Source organism: Panthera onca, chromosome D4, assembly GCF_046562875.1.
Source record: "Panthera onca isolate mPanOnc1 chromosome D4, mPanOnc1 haplotype 2, whole genome shotgun sequence".
Classification (NCBI taxonomy): domain Eukaryota; kingdom Metazoa; phylum Chordata; class Mammalia; order Carnivora; family Felidae; genus Panthera; species Panthera onca.
This window is the reverse complement of record NC_138351.1, coordinates 75,367,792-75,394,126: the sequence shown is the minus strand read 5'-3', so window position 1 is coordinate 75,394,126 and position 26,335 is coordinate 75,367,792. Positions and strand designations below refer to the sequence as shown.

The 26,335-nt window shown below is 44.2% G+C and overlaps 1 protein-coding gene across 1 annotated transcript; it reads left to right on the top strand.

Annotated features, from left to right (window-relative positions):
• The first annotated feature begins 3,921 nt into the window (after positions 1-3,921).
• TNFSF15 (TNF superfamily member 15) lies at positions 3,922-21,230 on the top strand. Its single transcript, XM_060608880.3, has 4 exons — positions 3,922-4,787; positions 16,219-16,261; positions 16,984-17,031; positions 20,285-21,230. Exons 1-4 carry the CDS (start codon positions 4,566-4,568, stop codon positions 20,737-20,739), a joined length of 768 nt encoding a protein of 255 aa, XP_060464863.1. The 5' UTR covers positions 3,922-4,565; the 3' UTR covers positions 20,740-21,230.
• The last annotated feature ends 5,105 nt before the right edge of the window (positions 21,231-26,335 follow it).

Genomic DNA, 26,335 nt, shown 5'->3' with positions numbered 1-26,335 from the left:
CAGTCTTCCTGGCCATACTGATGCTCCTGACACACAGCTTTTTCAAGGCCAGGAGCATGGGTTTTTCTTGCCACCCTACATTAAACTGTAACTAAAGTAACTGCCTATCTCCCTTTCTGTTTGGTTTTTTTTTTTTTCCTAAAGCTCCAAGAGCATCTAATACGCTTAACTCATTTCTTTTATTTACTGGCCATCTCACTCCACTAGAACATAAGCTCCATGACAACAGGGATTGTTCTCTGTTCTTGTTACTGCTTTATTCCCAGTACCAAGAACACTATCTTGCACGTAGCTGGCACTCAAGTGCAATAGCTCATTATTTATCTAAAAGCGATTTACCTTCTGCCTTGGAATCCACTGAGAGAGAATCAAGAAGGAAATGATAAGTAATTTCAGCATCCAAAACAGATGTCTGTATCACCAAACAGGTTTCAGAAGGCAAATGAGTTCGACTTTGTTAGCCGTCAGGGAAATGCAAAGTAAAACCACAGTGAGATATCGCCAGACACCTACAAGAATGGCTAAGAGGAGAAATAGTGATAACACCAAATGCTGGAGAGAGAATGCAGAGAAGGATGTTGGTTCTTTCACACATTGCTGGTGGGAAGCAAAATGATACCAACACTCTAGAAAAGACGGTTCCTTACAAAATGAAGCAAGTGCCTACCGTTATGACCCAGCAATTTCACTCTGGGCATTTATACCAGAAATGAAATTAAGCCATGTTCACACAAAAACCTGTATACCAATATTCATATCAGCTTTGTTAATAAATAAGTCAATCCTGGAAATAACCCAAAAGTCCTTCAGTGGGTGACTGGTTAAACAAACCATGCTACATTCGTACCATGGAATACCACACAGCCATCAAAAGAAATGAACCATTGATCATGCAATGATTTGGATGGACCTCAAGGAAATGGTGCTGAGCGAAAAAAAAAAAAAAAAAAGCCAATCTCAGAAGTATACAGACCACACAATTCCATTTGTATAACATTTGTGAAAGAACATGATTACTGAGTTGGAGGGCAGAGGTTAAAAGAGGAGGGTAGTAGCAGAGGCTATACATTGTAGCATGGGGGATCCTAGAGACGGAGCTTTTCTATGTCTTGACTGTGGTGACTGTCACACACATCTGCACATATGGCACACTACACAGAAACTAAATAAGTCTACACAAATGAATACATAAAAAACTGGTAAAGTCTGAATATCAATGTCAATGTCAATTTCTTGGTAGTGATGTTATGCTCTCGTTAGGCAAGATGTTGCCTTTGGGGAAAACTGAGTCCAGGGCATACAGGATCTCTCTGTTTTGTTTCTTGCAACTACATGTAAATCTACATCTACAACCGCCTCAAACAAATGTCCATAGGTCCAGGCCCTAACACTCTTATTCTCTTCTTATAGGACATTCCCTGGGCACAAACTCAGAATCCATTGAATCTTACTTTAAACAGAAGTATCACAAGCTTACTTACCAGGTTTTGTAGATAGCCAAGTACATTAAAATGAGGTGGGTCTGCTAGAGTTCTCAAGGTCACACAACTGAGGTTTAAAACCCACACCTCCAGATCCCCAGTCTGGTGTTTTTAATCTTCCTCATCTTTTGAGGCCTTTTGATCTTGTGGGTGAGAGTACATACTTCTTCCTGTGAACCCATACATTTAACACTTTTAAGACCCTGGTTTGCACACTCAGATACCACCTCACGCCAGTCAGAGTGGCCAAAATGAAGAAATCAGGAGACTATAGATGCTGGAGAGGATGTGGAGAAACAGGAACCCTCTTGCACTGTTGGTGGGAATGCAAATTGGTGCAGCCGCTCTGGAAAGCAGTGTGGAGGTTCCTCAGAAAATTAAAAATAGACCTACCCTATGACCCAGCAATAGCACTGCTAGGAATTTATCCAAGGGATACAGGAGTACTGATGCATAGGGGCACCTGTACCCCAATGTTTATAGCGGCACTCTCAACAATAGCCAAATTATGGAAAGAGCCTAAATGTCCATCAACTGATGAATGGATAAAGAAATTGTGGTTTATATACACAATGGAATACTACGTGGCAATGAGAAAAAATGAAATATGGCCTTTTGTAGCAACATGGATGGAACTGGAGAGTGTGATGCTAAGTGAAATAAGCCATACAGAGAAAGACAGATACCATATGGTTTCACTCTTATGTGGATCCTGAGAAACATAACAGAAACCCATGGGGGAGGGGAAGGAAAAAAAAAAAAAAAAAAGAGGTTAGAGTGGGAGAGAGCCAAAGCATTAGAGACTGTTAAAAACTGAGAACAAACTGAGGGTTGATGGGGGGTGAGAGGGAGGGCAGGGTGGGTGATGGGTATTGAGGAGGGCACCTTTTGGGATGAGCACTGGGTGTTGTATGGAAACCAATTTGACAGTAAATTTCATATATTAAAAAAAAATAAATAAATAAATAAATAAAAATAAAAGACCCTGGTTTGATTAAGCATACCAAGCTTCTAAAAAAGAAATACAAGAATAAGAACATATTTGTAAACTCTTTCAAGATGATCCAGTATTAAGGGTGATTGTGTGTTCAAAAGTTACAATGGCAAAGATCTAGGTTAGTCTCAAGGTGTCTTACCAGGTTTGTTAAGCCAAGAATAGGTAACCAAGAGACATAAAAATCATCCTTTGCTGGAATTCTTTGGAAATGTGTTAGATGTTTATTTCAATAGATGTCAGTTATGACCATTATTACATTAGGAGCTACAGTTGTAGGGAAGGGATGTGAGTAACTTGGCACCTGCCCTCCTACATCTGATGATTTAATGGAGACAATGGAAAAGTAGTCCGCCATAGTTTACTATGAAATATTCTATGATAAGAGAAGAACAGGAAGCTATAAAAACATAGATGAGCATCTCACCCAATCTCAGAGGCCACGGATGCAGAAAAGTTTTTAATACAAAGTATGAAATAGGGGAGCATGGTGATACGATAGGACAGGATTGGAGGCCGTCACAGTGGAGGGACTAGCATGTGCAACAGTTCACTAATCCATAATGCGTTTGGGAGAACTGCAGCTTGGGAAAAGAGTAAGAATTGAGGCTGGACACTGGTGAGGGGTGATGGTGGGCAGGGACCAGATCATGGAACGCCTCTGCAAGTAGCCCACAAGGATCACAATGTGAAATAGCACAAGTAGCAACTGAATGGAGGTGCTTGTCAGGCTAGTTTCCACCACTTGCCACAGGACATCCTTAAGCTTTCTTATTTCTATTACCCATCTTTCTGCAGAGTCCTCTACTCTTCTCCAACATCGTGTTCCCTAAGCTTCAAGGCCTAGTTCTTACACCAGCTCTTTCTCCAGGAAGCTTCTCCAACCCCTAACTGGAAGGGTGGCCTTTTTCTGGGCACACTGGGTGTGGGTGTCTGTGTACGTGCACAATACAGCAGCACGTGCAGTGTAGCGCAATGATTACGACACTCTGGAGCCAGCCTACCTGAGTCGAGATCCTATGCTTCCATTTCCTTATCTGTCAAGTGGTAATCATAACATTACTACGTCAAAAGGTTATCTCAGGATTGAATAATTCCATTGATACCTTTAACTCCCCTAGAACAGTGACAGGCACAAAGGAAATGTTTAATAAATGTTAGCCTTTATTACATGTTGTGGGCCCTCTACACACCCAACTGAGGGCAAGGCCTATCACTTGTGTTCAATCAACTTGGAACTAATCAGAGAAGAGAGAAGTCAATGTCCTCTTTTCGTGAGCAGTCACCTTTATGACCTCACACTCTTTGCTTAGACAACTGGTCTACTCAGGCAAGGTATGCACTTTCCTTTCACAGATGGATGTGTGGTAGAGGCAAGAACCCCAAACAGTGATTTTGAGGAACTAAACCATCATCCTAGCTCCTCTGTCCTAATCCCTGGATGACCTAAAGCAAGTGCCTTTCACTTTCCAGAACTTTGGTTTTTCCGGCTGTGCAAGAAAAATGAGCTCCTATGAAGCTCAAAACTGCAGAGGGCTTGGCAGCATTTTGCACAGCAGTGATGCAAACACGATTTCTATTTCCCAGTCTGCAAGCCACACCACACATCTCCCGGGCCTTCACTTTCACTTCCAGAAGCGGCACACTCCCCAGACTGGCATGGCTGGAAGGTCTCCAGCGCTGGGAACAGCTATATTTTAATTCGCCCCGCCCACTGTCTTGATGGATTCTTTTTCTCCTCCTCCAGGGACTTTCCTCACTTCCTTCTGTAAACGAAGGAAGAAGCACATGAGCACACTGTATATAAATATGCTTGGGAAAGCTTTCTTCTTCTTCTTCTTCTTCTTCTTCTTCTTCTTCTTCTTCTTCTTCTTCCTCTTCTTTTTTTTCTTAAACCAGACTTGGTTTCTGTTGTAGGCGGTGCATTCCCTAGCCAGGCGGGGCCCAGTGTGTTGTGGAAGGGGGAGGGGAGAGGCCAGGGGGTGGAGTAGGCAGTGATTAATGCACCCACTGTGAGAGCCTGTCTTCTATTTAATGGGGGGTCTCTCTGCCCAGGGGGAGTCAGAGCCGTCTCCAGGACCAGCGGGAGCATGGCAGAGAATCTGGGGCTGGGCTTCAGGGAAACAGCCAGCGTGGAAATGCTGCCCGAGGAAGGCAGCTGCACCCCCAAGGCCAGAGCCAGGTTAGCAGCCAAGAGCAGAGCACGCTGGGCTCTCACTTGCTGCCTGCTGTCGCTCCCCATCCTGGCAGGACTCACCACCTACCTGCTTGTGGGCCAGCTCCGGGCCAGAGGAGACGCCTGTGTGTTCCAGGTAAGCAGTCTCTCCCCTGAGCCCTGAGCCAGGGGCCCACTGACCTGCTGCAGGCACCTGGCAGCCACTGCAGCTGTGGACAGACTCCTTTGACCCACCAAGCTCCCTGCTTCCCCATGCTAAGGAAACACCATGGGAAAGGCAGAGAGGTCCAATCTGGTGTTTATCCTCAATGATTCCAGGAGATGAATTGTCCTCTTTATGTTTATATGGGAACAACCTCCAATAACATAGTTTTAGATAATTACAATCATAGTGTACTATGACTATTTGGGAATATTCCTTTTCTTAAAAAAAAAAAAAAAAACCTCCTTAAATTATATAACTAACATATGTCATTGAAGAAAGTTAGAAAACACAGATAAGGAAAAGATGATAATTATCATTACCCATAACCACATCGAAGTGACCACTATTGATATTTTGGGGTATAAAATTCTGTATTTTGTAACAAGATGAGATTATTTTGAGTCTACAAATATGTTATGATTTTATTTATTGTTAGTAAATTCACAGCAGTATGATGATATAGATGATTGCATTATGTTCCTGTATATGATATGTCTGTGCTATAATCTAACCAACCCCCTTTCTTGGGTTTAGAAATATTCTTTTTCAATGCTCCAGAAAGAATCTCTTGCCTTATTTTCTATCTCTCACACCTTGCTGGGGGCTCAGGGTAGAGGAGCTTAGTCAAAAATGAATGTAAGATGTAGGGAGAACATTGGTGCCAAGTGGGGTGGGTACAGGTCTCAAGGGGAAACTTACAACTCTGGACTAGGAACATCAAAAACCTTAAAGACCAAAGAAAGTGTCATTCAAATAATACCCTTTTATAAAAAAAAAAAAATACTCCTGCGAATCTGTCATGACTGATTTCATTTCAGTCAAAGGTATTATATGCCAGAGGAGAAAACAGGCTTTTTAATTGATTTAACTGGAAGTCTGTCTTCTAAGCAATGCTGGCTGGCTTCACAGCAGGAACACCAGGAGAGACCAAGCCATGGCTAATATGTAACTCTCACCACCCCCTCAGAGTCAGCAAACAGATCTTGATTCAGGCAGCAGGGTCCACAGCCACATGTCATCATTCAGAAAACATAGAAATACGCAGATAACCTGGAAATGGTGTCATGTTAGAGAAGAAATTCAAGGCATGGGAAGTCAGGCTGTGACCCCTAAGCCACCTAACCCCCTAAGCTTCCTATGGAGTCAAACCAGAGCATCTCATCGGTGTTCTGGGATTCTGTCCTTCTTTAGCCAGAAAGAGACAGTTGTTCTGGAATGAGACAGTTGTTCTGGAATGAGGCATTGAGAGACCTCCAAAAACCTGAACTCTCCTGGGATCTGTAAGGAAACAGTGCCTCTGCCTAAAATGATGTCTTGAGATCCCCTATTTCGGCAGATGCCAAAGAACACTTTTGTTGATCTAGAAGACCATCGGGTTCTGGAAGCACCTTGGGGTTAGCAACCGTGGGAAGCCGGTCACCAGCCCTTGGTGGCGGAATGCCACGGTCCACAGGGCTGGTAACTTGCTCCATCAGGAAGAGAGCTTGAGATATGAGCTGTCACTACACAGGGAAGCCCACAAGAGAAGGCGTGAGTGCCTGCCCTATCATAGGTACTCAAGAAAGAAAAGGCTAATATTGCATTCTGTGATGCTTAAACCAATCTCCCTGGAGAGCAGACATGCAGAGACGGTTAGTGCTGTGGTTTGGCCAGGCTATCCAACTTCTTGGTGCGTCAGAAGAAGAGAAAGGGAAACAAGGGTGAGGCTGGGGCACATGTAGCAATCAGAGTCTTGAAAAGAAACACCCGGCCCATTCAAACAAGAGAGTTTAAAGAAGAATGCTTAAAGGGTTTGGAAAGGTTCAAAGAAGAGTCTCGTTGCCGAAATGCAGAAGAGCTGGAAGCATCGTGAGGTTAGCAACAGTGGGAGGCTGGTCATCACCTCTTGGCCTGAAAGAGCAAAGGGAGGGAGCAGTTTTAGGGGGACCCAGGGAGAATGAAAACATAGGAGAGGGCTGGCTGGAGGCGCTGAGGGTTAAGTGGAGCCTGTCTGCTTGCCAGACAGCAGGGAGGGAACAGGAAAAAGGGCAGGAGAACTGGTCACTCTCTGCTCCCTGCTTCTCATCCCACTGGCCAGATTGGAAATCAGGCTCAAAAGAGCCAGGAAAGCAAGAGTGCCCAGAAGACAGCCTCACAGGACACAGGGCGGGTCCAAGAAGGGCAAAGAGTGGATCCTACTGGGTTAATGGAGAATAACCAGTTCAGAAAACATGGAAAATAGGATTCAGGAGGGAAACTAGGTCACCAGGGAGAGCTTGAGTGGGCAGAACTATGTCATGGCTCGTAGACATCTGAGTTTGAATTCTAGCTCACCCACCTCTGGCTGGGTAAGAACAGGAATGTGGTTTCGTTTCTTTGAACTTGTTTCCTTTTCTACCAAAACAGGATTCACATGTCAACCCTCTGGCAGCACTGATAAGATGAGTGCAGGAATGTAGGGAGACCCACACACCGTTACTGTGATAGCCATCCTCACACGACGCCAGACACCCAGCAGCTACTGAAAACCAGTAGCAACTGGTGTAGGAAATAGCAACAAAGACAGTTACCAAAACTGGTAAAATATACGTATTTTAAACTGGACTCTCCCTTCAGGGGTCATGTAAGGAAAGATTCAAGGTGACAAAATCCTTAACCCAGGTAGGTTTGCAGAGCAGAGATCAAAATCAGATTTGAAAAGATTTATAACCACCTGTAGGGGAAGTGTCCATAAATATGGCGTCAGTTGTATACATCCTGGCACCTCCATGCAGGGAAAATCTGCAGTTGCCACTATTTTTAAAAAAATGAAACATCTCAGGGCACCTGGCTGACTCAGTCGGTTGAGCCTCTGGCTCAGGCCATGGTCTCAAGGTTCGTGGGTTCGAGCCCCGTGTCGGGCGCTGTATTGACAACCCAAAGCCTGGAGCCTGCTTTGGATTCTGGGTCTCCCTCTCTCTCTGCCCCTCCCGCCCCCCTCAAAAATAAATACACATTAAAAAAAATTAAAAAAACAAAATGAGACATCTCTAGATGTAAGGATGGAGAATTTCTCCAAGATATATCATTAATTGGGAGGAAAAAAAAGGTACCTAATGGTACATAGAATGGGGGACATTCATTTTCAGGAAATATATATATTCATATCTATGAATGTTTTTATAAATGTATAGAACCTCTCAGGAAAAGGACAAGAGATTGGTAGCTCTGCCCACATCTAGCTTGGGGAACTGGATGGTGGGGCAAGAGAGAAGCATTTTTAAACTTATACCTTTTTTGTACAAAATGTATATGTTACATGTAAAACAAAACCCAGAGAGATAGTAAAATGTTTTGGGGTCGTTAGACTCCTGGAAGATGCCAGGTATCTGGGAAAAACTCAGTTTAAATTCTTGCCTAGATACTTCTTAGCCATGTTACCTAACCTCCCTGGGCCTCAGGCTCCTTATGTGTGACAGGGGATACTTAGAAATAAAGTATTTAAGGTGTCTGGCAGGAGGTGGGAGATTAGTAATTGGTAGCAATTATTATTATTATGACCAGGGAACTTCCTGTTCATGGAAATTACATCAGACAGGGCAACTTCTCCTCCTGCTCTGGAATCACCAGGCCAGAGAGTGGGTTTTGACCCTGGAGGAACTTTCTTGTTCTCTGACGTTTTGTGAGCTATCTCCCTGCCTCCTTCTCCACCCTGGCCTTGCACCCACAACCCACACTCCAATCCGTTCTTTGCCAGCTGCCCTGGACCACGGCCCGGGCTTTCTTGGGGCCCTTAGTGGCCTCGATTGCCCTCAGGCTGGGTCTGTGAGCCCCCACGCTGGCCCACAGGGGCCCTGAGGCCAGGCCTCCATCTTCCCCAGCCACTGCTCTGGCACATACAGGGTCTGTACTCCAGGCATGGCAGAATGTACCATGCTGGCTCAGCCCCAGCCCGGCGCACGGTGGGCACACAGAACTGTGCGAAAAATTGTCAGGGATGTCATTAGCAGCATTGCATCTTTGGACTGAACCACGGCCCTATCTCTGTCCTTCCCCTCCAGGTCCTCTTCTGGAATCCCCACACACTCTCCCTACTTTCTTCTTGCTTCCTTACAACCTCCCTTCCACCCCTTCCTGAAAACCCCTGCAAGACTCCTAGCCCTTGTTCCCTGCTCGCCTCTCCCCCCCAACGCCTGCCCCTGAGACACACCCCAGCCCTGGTCTCCATCCAGACCCACGGGACCCCACAGTGATGCCGACTGAGGCCTCAGAGTTGCACAGGTTTGAGGGAATGCCATGGTTCCACCACATTACATCTGTGACCCTCTAGTAACTGATCATGTACCAAACACCATTCTAAGCTTCTTCAAACCTAAGGTTCTGAGAAGAGTAAATGAGATCATGCCTATGAAGCCCTTAGCCTGGGGTCTGGCATGTATCCATGTATGATACATTTGCTATTATTACTAGATGCATCATCTCGGTTAGTCCTTGAAACCGCACAACAAGGAAAGAAAGTGCTACTGTTATCTCCATTTTAGAGATGATGAAACTGAGGCCTAGAAAATCTAAGCCACGTGACCATTGGGATTCAGATTCAACATATACGTTCCTTCTAAGCACTACACTGTTTCTGCCTGTGGTGTAAACGCAGCAAATCATTCACTTCGTGGCATGGTCAGGAGGATTTGACAAGGATTCCCTAAAAAGTACCTGTCACATAGCAAATGCTCAATAAATGCTAATCTCCTCCTTCCCCTGGGGGCTCCTAGCTGTACCTGGCACACAGAAGGCACTCACAAAGGGTTAGCTGGGTAGAGAGAGAGGAAAGGATGCACAAGGTCCCCGGCCTCCCTAAGTCATCCACTCCCTGTCTATAACGTGGGGAGGTGAACACACTTGTTTTATAGCTCTGAGGTGAGAATTCAGCAAGAGGATGTTGGGAAGCTATTGCCTGATGTTCAACAGACACAATGCCCCTGCTCTCTCCACCTTGAGGGTGAGCCTTCTGTCTCACTCGGGCTGCTTCCTCTTTGGAAATGAGGGCAGTAATGACAATCCCTTTTCAGTGTTGTCTAGAGAAAACTAACAGATGGTTGAGATAAAAGTGCTTTGGAAATTGCAACACACAGAGCATTCAGTGGCCCTGCCTCTCCTGTGGCCTCAGCAAGTCCTGGCAAACCTGGAAGAGAAGCCCAACTCACGCCCAAGGTCAGGATGTCGGTGTCAGGCAGAGAGACCACAGGAAAGGAGGGGGAACCAGCCACGGTGCGAACCCCAAATAGACACAGCAGCCCCGGAACTGGTGACTCCAGGATCCATTTGTTGACCTGTTGAAATAAACACACACATCACTCCGTGCCCAGCACTGTGAGCTCCCGTGTCCTCACCTGACAGACCACACACTGTCCAGCTGTAACAGGTCATCTCCCAGCCAGGTCTCCTTAATAAGGCCCAGCCACCCATGGCAGTAACAAGCGTGGGTTTTGAAACATGGGGAAGGGAGTACATTCCTTTCCCTCAAGCCCTTTGCACAGGAAGGGGCAGAAGTCCAGAAGACAGTTGTAGATGGAGGAGAGGAAGCCTCTTCTGCTGGGAGAAGGAGGAGACCTTCCAGAGGTCCTAAAGGGTTCAAATCCGCCACTGGTCGTAAAGAGACACAAGGCTAGCTTCTGTGTATCACTGAAGCGATAAAACCAAAAGGAAGTTATGCAGAACCAATAAGATGTACCACAAACTTTAACTGAGCCCAAAGAAAGAAGGAAGATAAATTGGATATCCACTTTATGTGTGTGGTCTTTCTTAGGCATCACGATTCTTCTGGGAGGAAAGAATTATTGCCTGCCTTCATGGATGGGGACACTGGGTCTCGCTGAGGTTAGGTGACATACCAAAATCAGACCGCTAGGAAACACTAGAGCTGAGATTTCCACATCTGCTTGGCTGCACACACCACATTCTTAGCTGTGAGCCACTCGGAACGTTGTGTGTAAAGCCCTGACCAGTGTGCCTTGGAGGATAATGAATTGAAATAGCCTTGGAATAAAACACTCTCCAGGTTGGATTTATCCCCGTGCGAGTACAGAGAGAAACAAAAGCAAAAGACAAGGAGACAACTGTCTGTATATTTCTCCTAGAAGTCCTGGGAGGATGCTATGGGTCATAGAACATTTATGTGTTTTTGCAATTGAGGCATTTATGACGGCAAGCAGTGGATATCTCTTCCTGTTTATGAGTATACAAGACAGTCAGTATGGGACACAGGAGAAAGGCTAAATGGGTCATTAGTTAAAACACACTCAAGGGATTTTTCTGGGGAAATACCAGTAAGAGAGTCTCAAAGACCATCTATCTTCAAGTTCGATTGTCCATGGTGTATACTCAGCTAATGTTTAGGGGGCTCCTGATACATGCCAGGGTCTGCACTTGGTCTACAAGTTCAGATCCCAGACCCTCCATTTACTCTTTGACGTTTGGCTTACAAAGGCTATAAAAAGGTAATGCCGGGGCACCTGGGTGGCTCAGTCAGTTGAGTGTCTGACTTTGGCTCAGGTCATGATCTCACGGTCCATGAGTTCAAGCCCTGCGTCAGGCTCTGTGCTGACAGCTCAGAGCCTGGAGCCTGCTTCAGATTCTGTGTCTCCCTCTCTCTCTGACCCTCCCCCGTTCATGCTCTGTCTCTCTCTCTGTCTCAAAAATAAAAATAAATGTTAAAAAAATTAAAAAAAAGAAGATAATGCCCTGGGGTGCCTGGGTGGCTCAGCCGGTTGAGCATCCAACTTCAGCCCAGGTCATGATCTTACAGTTTGTGAGTTCGAGCTCTGCATTGGGCTCTACACTGACAGCTCAGAGCCTGGAGACTGCTTCGGATTCTGTGTCTCCCTCTCTCTCTGCCCCTCCCCTACTCGCACTCTATCTCTCCCTCAAAAATAAATAAACATTTTTTAAAAATCTTTTAAGAAAGGTAATGCCCTTCTTTGAGAATAACTGGAGCGGTAGACAAGAAACACACATAAACACCAATACAGGACCTCACACCCCGGAGCACCCAACTAGATACTAGTCTCCTTCCTCCATCCTTCTTTCTTCCCTGGTTGGAGTATTAGAGTAATTCCAAATATGCTTATAGCAATAGGTCATGGTTATTTTGTGTCAGGGATTACCAATTAGCATACAAAGAAAAAAAAAAAAGTGAGAGAAAGAAAATCAAATGAGGAGGAAAATCCCCTGACCTATAAGAACTAAGGGGTTAAAAGTGCCAGCTTGCTTTGCTTGGGCTCATAAATGCTGGTGGCCACAGGTGCCCCACATTCCACTAATACAAATCCCCATGGACAGACACATTTGCCTTTTCTGCCTCTGACTCCTGGCCAAAACTCACAACCATCAACAAACATTTCTGGAGCCATGACTATGCTGCCAGCAGAGCCTGGGATGAAAACCTTTGGAGGCTCCAGTCCTAAAAGATGATGGCCATCCAACTCTTGAATTAATTGTTTTTTATTTAAACAAAAACTCAAAACGTGGCATGTGTTCTAAAATAAAAAAGGTCTCTTTCTTAGTTTTTTAGATTGCAAAACTCAGGCTAAAGTCACTGAAGCTAAACCTTGCTTCATTTCTTGGCTCTATTTTCTTCCTATCTTTCTGACATCTGAGCAACAGCATATTTTGCCCTTTGGATAATCCAGCGGAAGTGCCAGGCACTGTCTGAGGCACCAGGAATCTGGTGGTAAGCGAGAGACAGATGGAGCGAGTCATTGCCCACAAACAGCTTGAATTGCACTAGAGAGCAAAAAGCAATTAGCACACAAATAACAATATCACTTCAGGGAGTGATAAATGCTTAGGAAGAGAAAGCAATGGGGTCTTGGTTCTCAGCCAGTGGTGTGAGAAGGCATTTATGAGAGAATAAATCACATTTCCCAGGGATGCTCTTGGACTCTGTGACTATTCAGATTTGGAAGACAATGCTGCACCCCTCAGGAGCTAATGTCTCCTTGGTGCCCCCAGAGTAACCCAGAAGCAATGGAGATGAATCGGGCTGGAGGACACTTGGGAATTGTATTGGCCTGGTGTTGTCAGCGGCCATCCTGAGATCTGGCATGGAACCAGCTCAGATGCACAAACCTTTTCCCAAATAAGCTACTAGTTCTTTGTCTCAAACCTTCTCTTCATTCATTCCTGCTTCCCATCACAAAAAGCTTTCTCCCATGATAGAGTCACTCTTAAGAGAAGCAGCAATGGAAGGCTTTAGGTGCTGTTCTGGGAAAGAGAGTCCCAGCTGATGTTCTTGGGGACTCTTGGACTGTTGAGGTCTTCAACATCTGCCAACCAGCACTGTCACAGGCTCCAGATGTATAGCGGATTCCAGGCCACTGAAACCCATACACGTCCAACCATATATGAGAATAAACATGTGCCTAGGTTATAGAAATCCAGCAGAGCCCATAAGGAAATGTGTTCACATCACAGATACAGACTAATGGCAGCGAGACTCTGAGCCAAAAGGAATGTTCCAATCTCTTGGCAGAGCGTCTGCTTAGACAAAAATAGGCAGATATTCAAGGAGATTTCTCAGCAGAGAACTAAATGAAGCAGAAGACCAGCCAGGGCAGTATCATTTTGTACACAAGAGGATGCGACCGCACTCTCCCCAGTTCTCTTTGAGTTCACCTTCAGTTTTCTGCCTCGTCAGAGACGGATTCTTTACCAGCTCTGACAACAGCAAATAAGGAAACAGGCTACAGAATGAGCTCCTTTCTAGGCTGCTTCTCTGCTCCCCCACCCTAGCCCATCAAAGTTATTGATGTTGGACAAGTAGTCACATCAATTGGGTTTAGGTCTTCCAAAGCCACTCTACTCACACCCCTATGCTAAAATGTATATAATGGGTTCATTTGGCAGCAAAAATCCTTGTAGTTTCCCAGCTGCTCCCATGCTCTGCTGGGCCTCCTTACTCTCCCACAAGCTGTTGGCCTCTTCTGGAATAGCCATTACTTTTTATCACCTGGCTAATACCTGCGGGACCTGTAAGACTCATTTCAGAGGTAATTTCCCCTGATTCCCCCGCTCCTGGGCCAGGTTCCTGTTTTCTGAACTCTGTGCTTCCCCTATTCTCACAGTGCACAGAACTGCTGGTACTTATCCATCCACCTCACCAGAGAGGGAGCTTGTCCAGAAGTGGGAAGGTACAATTGCCTAGGGCTAGGGATTCTGGAATTGATTGGCCTGGTTTAAAATCCTATGTCTCCACTTTCCAGGTGTGGGACACTGAGCAAGTTACTTAAGCCCCATTTTCAAATAAGGACATGAATAACATCTACCTTAGGAGACTTTGCAAAGCGGAAGGAGACAATGTGTGTGAAGGGCTAAGCATAGGTCAGTGCCACTAGTCATTCAACAGATGGTGGCTACACTTACTGCATTTCTCAGGCCCTTTGAGTCATTCACTGTGGTTGCCTCTCATGGCTGGAGCACAGAGGACTTGGAGAGGAGTAAAGAGCAGGTAAAAAGAATGGGGTGGTCAACTGGAACCTTGAATGCCAAGATAAGTATTTGTGCCTGTGTCTTAAAGACCATGGGGAGCCACTGAAGATGTATGAACAGAATTGTGTCCCAATACAGTGATGCTTTAGAAAGAGCACTCTGAGAGCAAGCAAGGAGGTAATTTCAAGAAGAGGAGAACCAGATGCAAAAGGACCAGCTAAGAGGCTCACGGGAGAATCCAGGAGAACAGCATGCTAAGGCCTGGAGGGGAGGCATAAATGAGAAAAGCTTCAAAATAGAAGTGGCAGCTTGGGTTTACAGAAGAAGAAAGCAGTGAGTTTCAAGCCTGGTAATAGGGGAAGCAGTCATGGTGCCATTAACAGAATTAGGAAGCAGACAGTGGAGAAACAATAGATTCAGTCATTCAAAGACAGGATCTCTGTCCTCAAGAAGCCTTCCAGGGGAGGTTAGATAGTATGGCTTAGGAATAAAAAGAGCCTGGCAGTCTGGGCTCTAATGAGGTCACTGTTATCATAGACCTGCTCAAAGACCCGTTCAGCAATGACACAGCTACACCCACATGACCACATACACGTGTGCAAATAGCACCATGCCACAGACACATGTAGACACACAAAACACATCTGTTCCTACCCTCCCCCACTGCTGGAGCTGTCTTCTGTTACACCCACACGGACGCACAATTCTTCATTCACGAGTACAATCTCACACACGCACAGATTCTAAGACGTAAAACTGGTTATATGAAGCTCTCTGTCTGTGGGGACTATGTATTATAAAAACCCAATCAGAAGACTCTGAGGTGATTCAATACCATATCAGAAAAGGTTTTCTGGAAACTAAAATGTAAGGACTAAGCCAAGGACTTAGTTTGTTTTGCTCCTGAGCTTTATGTTCACACACACGAGTGGTGATTCCTTCATTTTCCATGCGTTCTTTGCCCTGACTCCTGCATTTTCTGTTTTGATCCTCATCTCAAATCTGGGAGTTATCTGAGGCTAGGGATGTTATTATTCCCATTTTACAAATGAGGACACCAGAGCTCAGAGAGGAAAGATCATATTGTTTGAGATCATATTGTTAATCAGTGTTGACAGCAGGATTCGAATTCGGGTCTGTCTGCCTCCAAAGCAGTCACTCTTTCACTCCCATGTGGTATCTGAAATGGCTGGCAAACTACGATTGCAAGGATGCAAATTTCTTCATGTATTTCATGGAAAAGGGGGGCTGATGGGTAGGATAATAGAACCCTTATTTCTTTTTCTAGATCATTTTTAAAATTAGTTCCAATTTGGGGGGCGCCTGTGTGGTTCAGTTGGTTAAGCGTCCAATGCTTGATTTCAGCTCAGGTCATGATCTCACAGTTCATGATTTCAAGCCCCGTATCGGCCTTGCTTGACAGTAAGGAGCCTGCTTGGGATTCTCCTTCTCTCCCTCTCTCTCTACCTTTAGCCCACTCATTCTCTCTCTCTCTTTCTCTCTCTCTCTCAAAATAAAAAAAATAAACTTTAAAAATTTTAAAAATAGTTCTAGTTTTTAAATCGTGGTGGAAAAAGAAAAGAAAACAAATGCCACCATTGGTTCAAATGATATAAGCCAAGACAGATGTCACAGTGTCCTAGAATAGAACAGGGAAAGCTCTCAGGACATAACTTCAAAGTTGAGCTTCCAACACAAGCATAGGAGAAAGAAGGTCCTCAGACTGCTAGAGGAGGAAAGGGGGGTGTTGGGCACAAGATTCCCCTCAATTACGTATTCTCGTTGCCGCATCCCTTATACCAGAGTGCCCAGGCTAGGTGGCAGCAGCATCTTAACCATGCCCTTGCTATGGGCAGCTGTGGGGTTGGGAGACAAAAGGATTACAGGTGGTCTGAATCATATCTTTCTTTCCCAATAGACTCCAAAAGGGCGAGAGTTTGGACCTTCACATCAGCGAGCTTGTAAGTGTGTTCATATCTGATGCCTTTTCTTGTGGGGAACGGGGCATTATCTAGTAGTTTTGGTATGTAGGAGGTTCAGAGGGATGCAAACCTAGAGGAGAAGTGAGGTTCCTCCCCGGTCATTAAAAAGACAAAATGGTGCTGGGGCCAAGTCCATGGCCTTTGGAGTTGATGGCCTCTGCCTCAGTTTACTCATCTGTAAGAATGGTTAAAATGGTAGCTACCTTGTTGGGTTGGTGTGGATTAAATCAGTAAATTCCTATAAAAGCATTAGAACAATGTCCCACCTGCTCCCTATCCCATTTGTTAGGCCATCGATCAATGGATATGGTTAAAGGGACCTTGCATAAGGTCAGCTTGCTCCCCCTAAACAGTAGCAGGGAGGGAAGGGCAATGTGAGTTTACTGAACATAGACCATGTGTCAGGAATCATGCTGAGCACTCTCCATTTGTGATAGGAATTGATGAGCCCATCTTAGAAGTGAGAGAAACAGAGTGTTGGACAGGTTAGAAAATTGCCCAAAGTTATGAGTCAAGCTTCATTTGTGTTCGAGACTCTTTGTCCTGAGGCCTCTCTGTCCCTGGAGAAACAAAAACAATCTACAGTGGGCCAAGCTGAGGGAGAGGAATTTTTCTCTCTGGTGGCAGGCACCATGCAACTCCAAAATACTGTCTTCCCTCCAGCCACCCTCTGACAAAGCATCTCTCTCTTTTCCTTACAGATACATCTCCCGGAGCTGGTGGGGATAAGCCAAGGGCACACCTGACAGGTATTTTTCTCCCTGGTGTGTTTTCCAGGAGACCATGCATGGAACATGGGCCCAAGATTTCTTTCAGAGAATTTGCCAAAAGTCATTCTAGGAGCTTCAAACCCAAAACCACACACCTTGGTAACAGACCTCTCTCAGTTGAGGGATTTCAGATGTCTTCCTCCCTTAAGAGGTCCAAAGGCCCATGACCCTTGGGCATTTTCTTCCATATTCTCTCAGCCCTCTTCCTTTCTGTTCTGTCTCTCTCTTTCATTCACATCCTCAGTCATTCAGAAATGCCTTCCCTCAGAGATTCACCTAATTTTGAATCTGGTCGAAGATGAAAGATCCCCTGAGTTGTTCAACTTATCAAGTCCATCTGTACCCTATTCAGGATGAAGTGATTGGACATTTACATTCAAGGTAGACATTTCCAAAGAATTTTTGTTGATGTGAAGAGATTAAGAGCATCCTCATGATATCGCCAATATCAGTTTCCCAAGCCTAGTGTTGAAATTGCTGGCATCTGATGCCTGCAGTTGCATATACCTCAAAGACTCCAGAGAAAAGAGCAAGACCATGCACAAATATGTGTTAAAACCCCATTGAAAAATTAGAGAGTTAAAAGCAAACGTACTCTCCTGACCTATAAGAAAATTTGCAACCCACAGGGGGATATCCCTGTGGCCCAAGACATGTATCTTACTGTTTGACCAAGAGGAAAATGTTTGTGGTGTGTTCTGAGTGAGGGGTAGGACCAGAGAAATACCAAGTCACCAATTACTTACCACTTGCCTTTAAGAATGGGACAGATTGAACAAACTGAGCAGGATTTTCCTAAGAGCAGAGTGTGGACATATCACCCCTCTCCCTACTGAATGGGGGACCTGGGGTGGGGGGGGGGGAGAGGTAACTAGGTTCTACTGAGCTCCTAATGTGTACCAGGCACTGTGGTAGGCATTTTACATCCATGATCTCATTTAATCTTCATTTCAGCCCAATGAGGGGGAACACTGAGGCTCTGACAAGTAAAGTCACTTGCCCCAAGTCACATGCATGACTAGGAAGAGCTGAGATTCGAGTTTGACTCTTAGACCTGCACTGTCTCCATCACAACGTACTTCCTCCCCTAACTCCCACTTGCTGCAAAGTTGACATAGCTAATTGCATACCACTTTAACAAAACTTGCTTTGTCTACAGACTAAACGATTTTTGTCTCTGCATCGCCTGAGAGGATTTTTTTAATCTGTTGCATCATCCACATTGGGAATGGAGATGATCAGGAGCAAGTAATAAAAATGCCTTTCACAGAGTTTGCACAGAAGTAACAGAGCTCTCCAGGGGCCATTTAGTGCAGGGGCCAGAGAGATCACATGTGTCCTGAACATGTGTCACTGTGCAAAACAAACCATAGGCCAGTCAGCATCAGAAAAGGGGGATTTAGAAACATCCAGGAACCAAGTTTCTAGTCAGCCACCAGGTGTGAAGGTTGCTAATTATTTCCTTAATCATAACCTATCCCTAAGCTGTGGCAGAAAGCACATATTGGTGATTGCCAAGGACTTCCAAAGAAGTCATAGGAAATTAAACTCTGTCTTTATTTTCCTAAAAAGTATTCATTTTACTGCAGATTATTTTTATTTGAAATCAATGACTTTGTTCTAACTCATTTTTTTCCTGCTCTACCCATACTTCATAAAAGCTTTCATTTATATGTCCAAGTATATCATGTATACTTGTAAATAATGCAAACATAAGACCATGCAAAAATATATAAGATGGAATAAACTTATTTTTTAATCTGCCAAAATGGAAGATACTAACTTATTTGAGGAAAGAAAATAAGTAACTGTTGAGTACTTGTCATATCCACCCATCAGGAGAAAAACGTCCATGTCTCTTTTGTTCACTTGATCTTCCAAACATGACAATGAAGGGGCTTTATCTCCAGTTCACAGACAGAAAGTCAAGACTCAGAGAGAAGGGACCTACATCACTGATGAATAACTTCACATGCCATAGAGCCAGAACTGGAACTGGCCTCCGTGGCCCAAAGTCCCAGCCCCTTCCACTCCACCAGTCAATTATGCCGGCTTATATTTTGGCCTTGGTGGTGTCAGAGAAGCATTTCCAAATGTTCTGGATCTCTCCTTCCAATACGTACCCTGCATGTTGATTTTTTACTAAACACTGCCTGTGTTTCATGTAACCTTGGACCATGTCATTGCAGAGGAGCTATACGGAACATCTGACTCTGAAATACCCTCTCCGTCGGACAGTATGTCTGAAACAAAAGGCTAATCAATGCGAAAGCAGTTTAGAGCATATTGCTAAAAGCTAGGTATTTTATACACACTGTTCTTTTTTATCCTTTCCATGGGTGTTTTTTGTCCTTTGTTTTTTTCTTTTTCTTTTTTCTTTTTTTTTCTTTTTAAGGAAAGAGATGTCAAGTGAAAAACCAATCCTTAGTTAGTAAGGAGAGAGTTTGTGCCAAAAGATATTGCAGGATGGGAGAAGGGAGAAGGAAAATTAGTCGCAATAGGGAGAATGCTCTGCCCATAAGGCCTGCAAGTGTCTCAGGGGTTAAGCTAAAAGGGGTTTTCTTTTACAGAAAGGAGTAAACAAAGGTAGAACCAACCAGGTGTAAGGAAGTGGGATGAAGGTTGGCATGTGTCATGTTTTACCCCGAGGGCAGCCTATTCTCAGGAGAGACTGTATGCTGGCCCAGGCTGAGTGCAGGGCCAAAGCTCAGGGGCCTGGAGGAAGGAGAGAAGCTTAACCAAAGTTTGGTTAACAAGCAGTATATTCCAATAGATCAGTGGGGACAAAACAGTTCAGCTAATCATTTGTGAGGCAGAGAGTGAGGATTTGGAGGATCTGGAGTCTGGTCGTATCAGAGATACGTAAAGGGGACAACCCACCAGTTTTATCTAAGCCATTTGGAGAAGTGGTTCTTTGCAAGGAGGCTGTTTTCCAAAACACAAAAGAGTGAGATTTCTTAACCTTCACTGTTTTCCAGGATCGCAGGGCTCAGGTAAAATTCTACATTATCAGGAAAGAAAATTTGGGTGCAGAGAGGCAAAGTAATGTGTCCCTAAGATGCTCCTCTCTGAACAAAAGTATGTCCACTTACATCACCACTCATTCCTCCTCAAGGAGCTTGTTAGTCATTGGTTTTATTCAATCACTACACTCTGTAAATAATAGGAGGCTCTTTTTGGCAAAGTCCACAAGTTCTGACACAAGCAAATTAAACCTCTTTTGTCTCTGCAGTTGTGAGACAAACTCCCACACAGCCCTTGAAAAATCAGTTCCCGGCTCTGCATTGGGAACATGAACTTGGCTTGGCCTTCATCAAGAACCGGATGAACTATACAAATAAATTCCTGGTGATCCCAGAGTCTGGAGACTACTTTGTTTACTCCCAGGTCACATTCCGAGGGACCACATCTGAGTGTGGTGAAATCCGTCAAGGGAGCCAACTGAACAAGCCAGACTCCATCATCGTAGTAATCACCAAGGTAACAGACAGCTACCCAGAGCCGACCCAGCTCCTAATGGGGACCAAGTCAGTGTGTGAAGTAGGCAGCAACTGGTTCCAGCCCATCTACCTAGGGGCCATGTTCTCCCTACAGGAAGGGGACAAGCTGATGGTGAACGTCAGTGACATCTCTTTGGTGGATTACACAAAAGAAGATAAAACTTTCTTTGGAGCCTTCTTACTATAGGGGCAAGGCAGACATCCTTGGGTGAAGGTCCTCTGCCTCCTAGTTCCTAATCTTCCTCCCTTATATGTAATTATAACAAGGGGTTTTTTGGAGCATTCCACAGAAACAGTGGTTTAACTATGAAATCTGAAGCCCGAAATTTCATACTTTATATGCCTAACTGATGAAAATCTTAACCAGAAAAAGACAGAATAGAACAGACATGTGATCTTGGTTGCTTGGAAAAGTGGTGAGTTTCTAAACATTGGAACACCGATCACCAAATGAATGGAGATCTACTCAGAACATTTCCACTCCTTCATACTACACATTTGTCCCCAGTGGGTCCGATGATTGTGCAATATGATTATGAAATATTTGCTTCAATTCAGTTCAGGAACCATGAACAAAATCCAAAGCCCTAGAAAACATAAATCCTAGAAGCAAAATCCTTCAACGGTTTCCCCAAATACATACTTTAATGCCTTATCTTAAAAAAAAAAAATGAAAAAGTTTGGTATTTCTCATGAACGTTCTCAAAAAAAAAAAAACAAAAAAACCCCACACAACTGTTTTCGTGCCATCTATGGCAAATGAGAAAAGCAACCTCTCCTTTTTTTATGTACATGGGCATCAAACAAGCAAATATGAGTTCCAAATGCATATCAAATACACAACAATAGCATTTATTTAGCACAGTTTTCTTGAGCACCTTTCATGTTCTGGGCACTCCCTTGACCCAGAAGATACTATGAAGAACAAGACAGACTCTACTCAAAACTTGAATGATACCAGTACACAGCTCTTGGTCAAATACCACTCAACATACTCCAAGGAGTAATTCCAAGGCCTGACACTGGTACATAAAGTTTCTGGAGCTCTCCTGACTATGTAAGATATCCAGCTGATTAGGTCACTTGGGAAACTTGAAGACAGATTTCTCACCAACTAGACCAACTATGCAACAAGTGTGATGGACACCAAGAGACAGTAGACTTATTCTCTGGGTCTCAAAATCCCGATCACCAAATCTAGACAAGTTCACTTAGATCTGCTTTGAGGTTTGATTCACAATTTGATAGGTGGAGTGTTATATGGTGTTTTTCTCTTTGAATATTCAAGGGATTTAAATATGGTAAATCATAATCAGCTAATCAGCCCAGCCCAGGCTGGAGGAGGAGGGTGGACATTAAGAAAGTCCCTCCTGCACCACAGTGAGCTCCTACCCTCAAATCTGTAGGATTTTCCTGCACTAATATGCCAAGAGTAGGAGAGACCTTTCTGCTCTCTTAGCCTCAATCAACTTGTCTGTTAAGCAGGCATCTACCAGTTTGTCTCCCATGATCAGATGAGCTCGTGGGGATGAAACACACGAAGAGCGATCATTCTGTGAAGTCTGAGTATGACACGGGGAGCCACATCCAGCACCTTGGCTCCTGGAATAAATGCTGCCTATTGTAAGAGACCTCATGAATGGGTATAAAAGCAAACTTGGCACCAAAATCACTCTTACCCTTGTTGCCAGGAAACTACAGAGACACCAAGGTGTGTGATGGGGTTTCTAAGCAGGATGATTGGTGTAACAGTACTTGATCAATATTGATCAAGTTATAATTAAATAAACATTGATTTCTGGTTTCTCAGTTGGGAGACTGAGTCTCTAAAGGCTTCAGTTTCCCACAACTGCCAGCACAGAACCCAAGGCAGCAGAGGGAAGGGTGTGGTCATCTCCACCTGATTCAAAAAAGACTTCATAAAGGAAGTGAAGCCTGAACCAGTCTTAAAAGAGAGTGGGCGGGGACAACAGATGGCCTCAGGGAAAGGGCATCTCAGATGGAGGAATTACCCTTTACTTAAAGCAGAAAGGAAAGGTTTCTCAGTAACTACAAAACCAGCTTGATAAGACAAAGCTCCTTCAACCTACTCCTAGAAAAATGTTAGCTGGCAGATTGGGATAACGATATCAATAATTCTAGTCTGGCTCCAGGATCAGAACTCACACCCCATGGAGAAAATAAAATGCCCTGTCTACATTTGCATGAGTGCCCAAGCAATGTGGGGTGCAGGAGAGGATTTGCATGGAAAAGGCCAGAATGGCCAGCTCACCTTCTTCTTCACTAAAAAGAACCCTTGTTACCCAGGCTCTTCAGACCTGCCCACAGCACCTTAGGGGATCTGGTGGATGTGGAAATTCATCCATGAAATAGAAGTTTCCTACTATTCAAAAAGCCTTGACCACTTTGGGTCAAAATCCCTGCCACGTATCTATTTTTGCGCCTGTCATAAGCTTGTTTGTCGAAGAGTGTACCATGCTGATGTTTTCACTGCTGAATTTGTTAAATCCCTGTATTTTGTACCGTTCAGAAAGGCCCAGCCGACCATTTCTAGGCGCAAGAATGAGGCGAGAGAATGCATAAGAACATGTGATGGTCTCCTAAAAAGGGTAAATGCGATGCATTCAGAAATTTGCAAGGGAAGAAAGAACATGCTTACGTGCTTTAGAAAATAGTTAATTTAGGAGGAAAATGCTTTGCTGGTTCAATGTGTCTCAAAAGGCTGAATTCAAATCAATTCCACATTTACTGAGTGCCTACTCGCCCTGGGGACACAAAGAGAAATTATTTTAGTCCCAGACGTGTTCATTCTAACTGCTCAGCACCTCCATTGTCTTTCATTTATATTGGCAGTATTAGCTAATTAATTAGCTAACTTTAGGCACGTGGATATTTTCTCATTAGGAAAATGGGTGCCATCTGATGAAGGATGATTATTAACAAAATGATTTGTGTTTACACTAAGTGTTTGTTTTTTAATAGCTTCTCAAAGAGAGTTTTCTGTTAATAAAAGGGAACACAATGAAGATACCATTTCCTCTGGTAGAATCCATCATTTAGGCCACAAATGGAGAGAGGTTATCATCTGCCACGCTTGAGTTTGGCCATCAACACCTTTGAAAATATTAGAACTTATGGATGAGGCAGAGGTGCTTTGAAAAGCCTGTATGCTTCAGAAAATATAAGATCTATGCTGAGAATGCGCAGGATCCCTAGCATTTTGACCCTAGCATGGGTTAGATCTATTTAGCAGAACAGCATTGCTTAAGCTACTAAAATTCCTAAGTGTTTTGACTAAGGTACAGTAGGACTTCCACATCCTGAAAAGTGTCTGGTTCAGTTCAATAACAGCGCATACCAGGGCCCTTGGCTCCATTTCAATTTAAGCTACGTCAACCCCAGAGGAAGTTCCACCTCCATGCTCGTCAGTAACCCCTCTGGATCATAAAAGATTGACTAGCTCAGTGTGCACGAGGCGTGTCCTTTGCCAATATTCTCTTGCAGGGTATTTTCCCCAGTCCTTTCCCAATCATGTTCCCATGATTGCGACACTGGGGATTAATTCTTCAGGACAGGATTATTTGTTATACTCTGCACCTTGCAAAACACATGCAGTAGTTTCCTGCCTCAAGATGCCTTGCTCTCCTAGGGCTTAGAGTCCTGAAATTGTTTTGCCATGTGTAGCAGAATTTATTTGTTTAAGCGTGTGCCACTATCCTGGATATTAACAGCTATTGCATCATTTTGGCAGCTGATCCTGGGGAAGATTCAGTGGACTGACTGTTAAATCCTGAATCCTTTTGCTCTAATGGTGAAAGAGAGTGAGGATCAGAGCAGTCACATCTCTGTCGTGCCCCACGCTGAGAACCATATTTAGAGCTACCCAAGCTCTGAGATGAATTTGCCCCCCACCCCTTCCCTCGCCCCATTTTAAGAAGAAAATATCATACCAGCCCAGACAGAAGTTACTTGTTCAGGGTCACACAATGAGTTCATGGCAGATCTAGAGCTAGGTACTGTCTTCCTGAATCATAATCCTGGGCTCATCCAGTTACCCTCTGCTCTTAGCAGACAGTGTTTTAATAACTGGAAGAGAAACTGTTGGAAGACGGGAGAAGTGTTACCAAATAACCATGGGTGAGGTGGGGGGCTTCTTCCATGTCTCCTTAGAGGAAAGAGCTAGGGCTAAGAAGTTGCAGTTTACAGGGTCATCATTTCTGGCTGGATACCCAAAGAAACTTTCTACCCTAAAAATAGAATGGCCCCAAAGAGTGATTTCTCAGGCCCTGGATACATTCAAGCAAGGGGCTTATCTCAAGGGTTTTGTAGAAGCCTTTCCATCATTGAGGTGGGAGGAAGGATGGAACCGAAGGATGGAACCAAAGGATGTCTCAGGTCTTTTCCGAATCTATGATTATGTGGCCATTTGTATTTTCTTTGAACATGGCCATTTTTAAACTGACTTCTGTGTGTTCTATTGGATCCTTAAGAACCTGACAAGCCATGTCAAGAGTTCAGCGGCTCCCAGCCTACAACTGGCTGCAATTTCCCACTTGTTCAGAGAGTGCCCAACACCAAGTGACTGTTTGATCTTGACCAATAGAGAATGCCATGGAATTGTAGAGCCAAGGGAATCTGCACAGTTTATCTACTCCAAGTTACATCATTTTAATAATGAAGAAATCCAGGCTCAGGAAGGTGACATAAATGGCCCAATGTCAGAAGGTAACTGGTAGCAGTGCTGAGCTAGAAGTCATAGCTCCTGACACCCAGCCCACAGCCTTTTCATTTCATCCATGAATCAGTTGTGTTGTGTTTTGTTTTGTTTTGCTTTGCTTTGTTTTGTTTTGAGCAGTCGTCACTTGACAGTACTCATCTAAATACTGGAGAGCAAGGCAAGAGAGAACATGACAAGCAAGTCCCACTCACCTGTCGCAAGCCTTCAGGAGGAAGGAGAAACACGATGTGGGGCCAATAAAGCACCTGACCTTAATCAAATGACTTTATTCCCAAAGTCATTGAAACATGTAACTTCCCCCACTTTTGTTCCAGGGGTATACAGATTGAACCGATATAGGTATTTATGTGGTTTTACTGATAAACCCCATGCACTTTCACTGACTTTATGTTTTATGTTAAAACGTCACAATCCCAAGGTAAAGTGCATATTGTATGTTGTTGGACACGTACTTAACTGGTAAGCATCTTGTGTCTCCGGGCACTACTGTGCAAATTCTAATCACTGTGAATGATGTGTTGTATGTGTTAATGTATTTAATAGATGTAACTTAATAAATTGGCATTGAAAGCTGTGGAATGTTAATAATTAGATCAATCCTTTTGTTAACCTGTTCGTTTAATTCTCTTGCTAGATTAAGATCTAAGGATAACCTCTTGAGATCTTTAAAATTCATCTAGTGCTCTGTGTACTTGAATGCAAAATGGCCACTGATTTTTTGCAAGTTATGATGAATCTTACAAAAACGGTGAAGTCCCCAAAATGTGCCACTCTGGTCAAATGAGGGGAAGGGAGACAAGGAGGGGATCTACTGAGCTTCTTAGAAGACTCTGTGGTTTAGTGGCATATCCACCAATCCTGAGAAAGAGAAAGAGAAGCCGGAGAGACCTGTGTTAGTGTTTGACAGAGCTAGAATTTGGACCCAGGACCTGACACGGTATCCCACTGCCTCTTACAAAAATATAAATCGGCAAGAATCGAAAGGGTTCAACTCAGCCATCTCTCTCCATTTTCCAGAGCATTAGCTGGACTCACCAATATCAGG